Source organism: Echinops telfairi, unplaced genomic scaffold, assembly GCF_000313985.2.
Source record: "Echinops telfairi isolate 266 unplaced genomic scaffold, ASM31398v2 ScPeMD7_5592;HRSCAF=6446, whole genome shotgun sequence".
NCBI lineage: Eukaryota > Metazoa > Chordata > Mammalia > Afrosoricida > Tenrecidae > Echinops > Echinops telfairi.
Window position 1 is genome coordinate 25906207 of NW_022109491.1, and position 6499 is coordinate 25912705.

The 6499-nt window shown below is 56.5% G+C and overlaps 1 protein-coding gene across 1 annotated transcript in view; it reads left to right on the plus strand.

Annotated features, from left to right (window-relative positions):
• RBCK1 (RANBP2-type and C3HC4-type zinc finger containing 1) overlaps window positions 1–6499 on the plus strand; it is a 26121-nt gene that overhangs the window by 13278 nt on the left and 6344 nt on the right. The window contains exons 4-9 of the mRNA XM_013007874.2: window positions 2145–2238; window positions 2344–2542; window positions 3857–3978; window positions 4107–4280; window positions 4872–5032; window positions 5222–5333. Of these exons, the coding sequence (XP_012863328.1) occupies window positions 2145–2238; window positions 2344–2542; window positions 3857–3978; window positions 4107–4280; window positions 4872–5032; window positions 5222–5333 (862 nt within the window). The remainder of the gene's footprint in view (window positions 1–2144; window positions 2239–2343; window positions 2543–3856; window positions 3979–4106; window positions 4281–4871; window positions 5033–5221; window positions 5334–6499) is intronic.

The following is a 6499-nucleotide window of genomic DNA, read 5'->3' on the forward strand; positions in this document are numbered from 1 at the left end:
CAGTTCCTATCTGTGAGCCTGTAAATCTTGACAGGAGTAGAAAGCTTCATCTTTCTCCCTCAGCGAGGCTGGTGGTTTTGAACTGGGTTACTTGACCACGAAGTAACCCAGGACACTAGCAGGCTCCACAGTAGTACCTCATTGTTTTGATTTGCATCTTTTCATGTGCTTCGCGGCCATCTGAATATCCTTTTGAGTGAAAGGTCCATTTTATGATTGGGCTGATTGTCCTTGTAGTTACGCTGTCAAAGTTTCATATGTATTTTGGCTATTAGATTTTTTTTTTTAAATCATTTTATTAGGGACGGCTATTAGATTCTTGTCAGGAAAAAAGATTCTTGTCAGATACATAGTTTGGAAAGATACTTTCCCAGGTGATAACTTGTCTTTTCACATTTCTTTGGTCAACTTTTTTAATGAACTAAAGCTTTTACTTTTTATGACGTCTCATTTTTAAAAATCATTTTATTGGGGGCGTGTACAGCTCTTAGCACAATCCGTACGTCCATCCATGTGTCAAGCACATTTGTTCGTTTGTTGCCCTCCTCATTCTCAGAGAAGCCCCATGTTACTGTGCCTTTGCTCGCACCGAGTCCACGTCCGCCTGGTGGGGTCTCTGCCTTCGTTCTCCCTTAGGTAACCGCTGTTGCCAGCTAGGCCTCTGCTTGTTCTCCTAACAATTCCATAGATTCTTGCTGGCACATTGCGGTCCTTAATCGTTCTCTTGGCGTTTTGAATTTCTTTTTGCGTATGGAGTGATTGATGGATCCTGTTTCATTTTCCTACGTGTGACAATCCAGTTCTCTACGCATGGTTTATGAAGAAGCATTACCCTCCCCCCACCAACAGAAAAAGAGCCCCCTTATCAAAAATCAGTGAACATAGATGTGTGGATTTGTATCTGTACTCTCAGTCCTATCCCGTTGCTCTTCTTTCCCCTTGGTCTTTCTGCCTCTCCTGACACCAGGATCCTGGCTCTTGATTCCTGGAGCCACATGGTGGTGGTGGTAGCCAGAGCACCTGGCTCTTGATTCCTGGAGCCACATGGTGGTGGTGGTAACCAGAACACCTGGCTCTTGATTCCTGGAGCTACACGAGCGAGTGCCACCCAGTTGGTTCAGCCCGCAGCGACCAGCCACCCTGTGGGAGAGAGACTGGGCTCTCTACTCCCACAGAGAGCTACGGTTTCGGAAACGCATGGGACTAAAGCCCTGGCCTTTAGGGTCGCTGTTAGTTGGCATCAGCTCGGTGGGGTTTTCTGAGAAGCTCTTCACGTTCTGGGCCTTTCGTTTTCTTGGAGGCTACTGTAAGTGCAAGTGCCTCCCTAACGTCCATTTTGGGGTAGAGAAACCCTCCCTAACCCTCCCAAGTGCCTCCTTAATGTCTCAGTGACGGGGCAGAGGAACCCGGTGGGTTTTCTGTGTTCACTTTGTGCACCTTTTGAGTGGCGTGGGCACTGGTTTGTAATGTCCTTCAAACCCTCAGTGTCCTTGGTGGTCTTTGCAAGATCCTCCGTCCAGGGTGGAACGTGGCGTGTTGAAGGCTCCTGTGATGATTGTCGGATGCTGCTTGCTGCAGGCCCGCCAGTGCTTGCTGTACACACCTCGGTGGCCAGATATGAGCGTGGATGGAAGGAAGGGCTTAGAGCAATGTGTGGGAAAATGGAAGGAATTTTCCCATGGACTTGTGGAAGTCCCAGCGGGTTTGTGATCGTCAAATCTGCTTGGTCAACTCTTTGGTCACACTGCGAGGCCATCTCTAGCTCGGGTCATGGACTGGGCCTCATAACTGACTTTGTCTGAGAGGCTCGTTGCTGCCCCGCTCTTTTATTTGGTTGTTATTCACGTGATTATTTCTTTTCCATCCTTTCACGTTCGACCTGTTCAGATCCTTGGATCTATGTGTGTCCCTGATAAACAGTGTGCATTCGATCATGTTTCTTTATCCATCTGACACTCTGCCATGTGGTCTTGGTTGAAACTTTGGGGGCGCTGAAGCAGTGGGTTCTAATGAACAGGGAAGCCCGGGGAGGCCCCTAACCCTAATGCAGGCTGGGGGTGGCATGTGGGTGGACCTAGGTGCAAGCGTGGACATGTCCACAGCTGGATGGCTGAGGCTGGCCTGTCCTTCTGGGTTCCCGACAGGCTGTGGGTGAGGGTGGAGGACGCGCAGACGCACACCGTCACCATCTGGCTCACAGTGCGCCCTGACATGACGGTGGCTTCCCTCAAGGACATGGTGAGTGGGGAGACGTCAGGAGGCCGGTGGGAGGCTTGTCCTGGTGTTTCCCACCATGCCCTGGCCTCCCGCTCCCAGCCGTCCTCACTTGGTGTCGTCTGTTAGGTATTCCTGGACTATGGCTTCCCACGATCTCTGCAGAGGTGGGTGATTGGGCAGCGGCTGACCAGAGACCAGGAAACGCTGCACTCTCACGGGGTGCGGCGGGATGGGGACAGCGCCTACCTCTATCTGCTGTCAGCCTCCAACACCTCACTCAATCCCCAGGAGCTGCAGCGGGAGCGGCAGTTGCGGATGCTGGAAGGTTTGTGTCCAAGCACACCCCTTTCCTGCTACCACCGCCCAGGGCTCACCTGAGGTCAGCGGGCAAGAGGGGACAAAGCCATGGGCTGGTTGTCAGGACCTTACCCAGAAGACCTTATCCAGACTGGGGAAGAGGAGACATAAGGCTCCCCGGGAAGGAGTCGGTTCAGGGCTGAGGGGCTGAGATCAAGCGTGGCTCCGGCATCCACCAGCCGCGTGTGGGGCTTTGGGCAAGTCTCTTCCCGGGTCTGCGCCTCAGAGCTGTGGGGATGATGAGGAGAACCGCGCTGACATTTCAGAGTTTACTTTGAAACGTTCAGACTTACAGAAGAGTTGCAGAATTAAACCAGGGGTTCCCTTCATCCAGAGTCCCCAAATCTTAGCATTTTACCTGACTTACTGTCTGCCCTTCTCGCTCGAGACGTACAGTCTTTTTTTTTTTTTTCCCTAATCATTTTATTAGGGGCTCATACAACTCCCACCACAATCCATACATACATCAATTGTGTAAAGCGCATTTGTACATCCATTGTCCTCATCATTCTCAAAACATTTCCTCTCCACTTAAGTCCCAGGCATTAGGCCCTCATTTTCACCCTCCCTCCCCGCTCCCCCTCCCTCATGAGCCCTTGATAATTTAGAAATTATTATTTTGTCGTATCTTGCCCTGTCCGACGTCTCCCTTCACCCACTTTTCTGTTGTCCGTCCCCCAGGGAGGAGGTCACATATAGTTCCATGTAATCGGTTCCCGACGTACAGTCTTTTGAGAGTAACGTCTATGCATGAGACCTCACTCTCCGAAATACCTCAGCATGTGCCCCCTATTAAAAACGTCTAATCCAAGACATGAACCTGGATCTGAATCTGCAAAGCGGATCCGGTTACTCTTGTCTCACAAATTCCCTTGGTGGCAGAGGCCTGGCATGCAGCTCCAGTCTGGCCGCCTTCCACCTCTGGCCCCTCACGCTTCCCTGGACGTGGTAGTTTGGGCCCGTGGTGGGCCAGGCAGCTCCTAGCTCCTGCCCTCCCTCGCTCGTGTGGACCGGCCACAGTCTGGAATTGGTGGGGGTTTCCTCTTGAGTGGGTTCAGACTCCGTATCTGGGCTGAGCCAGTTTCTGGGCAGGATCTTGATGTACATGGGTGCCCATAGATGGAGCAGGGATCCTGACCCTTGGGAGTCAGGGCACCCAGCAGGCACCGATGGGCTCTCCAAGGAGGACAGTGTGGGAGCTGGGGTCAGTGAGGTGTGGGCCTGGCCCAGTGAGCTGGTGGTGGCCCACACATGGGTCCTCCAGCCCCTGACGTCTATGCAGATCTGGGCTTCAAGGATCTCACACTGCAGTCTAGGGGACCCCTGGAGCCTGCTGATTCAAAGTCCGGAGCACCCCAGGAACCGGGGCGGGGGCAACCAGAAGCCACATCTGAGCCCCCACCCGTAAGTCCCCTCCATTGGCTTGAAGCCCTGTTTTTCCCTCCCTGCCTTCTCTACCCTCCCCACATGCCGCCCTGCCCACCCCCCAACCCTGCAGGGCCCCTGCCCTCACAGCTGTCCTGCCCCCCCAGGTGGGCTGGCAGTGCCCTGGGTGCACCTTCATCAACAAGCCTACGAGGCCTGGCTGTGAGATGTGCTGTCGGGCGCGGCCAGAGACCTACCAGGTGCCCGCCTCCCACCAGCCTGATGAGGGCGAGCGGGCACGCCTGGCCAGCGAGGAGGAGGCACTGCGCCGGTACCAGCAGGTGAGTGTACCCCACCCCGCCCCACCCCATGGCATCTTCCTCTGCTGGCCTTCAAATGTCCCCAGCTGTGACCCTACCTCCCCCAGTCCTCCTGCGGCTGGTTCCTATGCCACCCTCAGTCACCTGTCACCTGACTTCCCCTGTGACCCATGGCTTCCTGGAGGGTTGACCCCACTTCCTGCCCTACTCCCCAGTTGTCCTGCCCCACATTGTGATGCACCCAATCGCAACACAGCTATCAACACACATTCTAAACCCTGAGTGTCCCCCCATTCTCATCTCATGCCCCCATCCTGGCTGCATTCCCCTTGGACTTGGCCCTGCCCCCCTCTCTGGCCAGGACCCCACTTCTGATTTCTGACCTCTGTCACCCTGACATGGCCCTGGCCCTGGCCCCTGGCTCCAGCCTCTTTCCCCCCTACCTCCCCACCAGGGCCCTGGCCTTCTTTCCCTACCTCCATCCTTCTGACCTCTGACCTGAGGGCTGCAGCCTCCTTATCCAGCCCAGCTGCTCCTCCTGGGGTCCCTTGTTTGCCCCATCCCCGGGTCTGACCTGCCCCATGACCCCCCGGCCCCACCCCCTGTGCCCAGCGGAAGCAGCAGCAGCAGGAGGGGAACTACCTGCAGCACGTCCAGCTGGACCAGAGGAGCCTGGTGCTGAACACCGAGCCCGCCGAGTGCCCCGTGTGCTACTCTGCGCTGGGGCCCGGTGAGGCCGTGGTGCTGCGCGAGTGTCTGCACACCTTCTGCAGGTGCGGCCTAGCCCCTCCCGTCCCCGGAGGGGGCGGACGGACCAGGCGGCCATGGTGAGGGGTTGGCAGGCAGGAAGGGGGAGTTGCCAGAGCAGCCCACCGCTAGTGGCTGAGAAGGCCACGGGTTCAGGCATTACTGTGCAGGGGGCAGGCTGGGCTGTGCTAACTCCGTCTCCCACCCCTCCCCAGGGAGTGCCTGCAGGGCACCATCCGCAACAGCCCGGAGGCGGAGGTCTCCTGCCCCTTCATTGATAACACCTACTCTTGCTCGGGCAAGCTGCTGGAGAGGGAGATTCGGGCGGTAAGGCCTGGCCCTAGGGGTGAGTGGGGATGTCCCTGGCCCAGGGCATGGGGCCCTGAGTGGGCAGACAGGACCTGGCTGGAGAGCTGACCCCAGGCAGCAACAGTCTTGAGAACCTTCTCTGTGGGGTGGTGGGGGGACCCAGAGAATGAACAGGCCAGCAAGTGGAGGATGCTGGGAATAAGAGACACCCCTGCCATGAAGGAGGGGAGGGAGGGGCAGCAGAGGGCCTGGGAGCAGGCGCTTCTGGGGTCAGATGGCCTGGTGTGTGACTTCCGCCTCTCTGCCTGTCTTTTCTCATCTTGGTTTAGGGTCAGACAGAGTTTGTTTGGGTTCTCTTTCCCGGTTGCCAATATTTGCTGAGCGAATCCCTGTACAGCATTTGCAGAGTTGTGTTGGACACCCCGTGTAAACCGATATAGCCGTGGGCGCTGGCTGTGTCACAAACTGCCACAAATTCAGTGGCTTCCAAGCAAATGGCCACTGCTGAGCTCGTGGTTCTGTGGTTTGGGTTGGGCTTAACTGGATGGTTCTGACCCGCTCTGGCTGACTGCTCTGGGCGCAGCGGAGGCATCTGCTGGCACCAGCTGGCTGGTGGGGGCGCGGGCTGCAATGGGCCTCTCTTCATGGGTCTAGTCCACCGGCAGGCTGTCCAGGGCCTGCACTCCTGTGGACGCCTTTCTGTTCCAGGAGCAGCAAGGGGGTGCGGGCACCCCAGGGCACACGCACTTGTCTCATGACTGCTGCTGGCCATCTTGCTGTGTGCCAAAGCAAGTCACAGGTTCAAACTCGGCTGCTGTGTGGGAGGGGACCACCCAAGGGCTTGGGGTGGGCAAGCATGACTGCAATGGTCTGCCACAGTGCTGTGTATGTGTGTGTGTGTGTGTGCATGTGGGTGCTCGCGCATGCGCCCTTGCTCTTATTGACGCTACCGCTGTCGTGCTGACTGTTGTCGTTAGTACCGTGTTCTCTTAGGCAGCCCTTGCCCTTCTGTCCCTAGAAGTTGGACTGCTGCCTTTGATTCATGGTTTTTATTTTCGCTCGTTGTGGAGATTACGCCAGCCAAACCCACGCTGGTCCCAGTGCTCACAGGGACACCCCTGCCATCGGCTCACGGTGAAGGCACTGCAGGACACAGAGTAGAACTGCCCCGTGCGCCCCCCCCC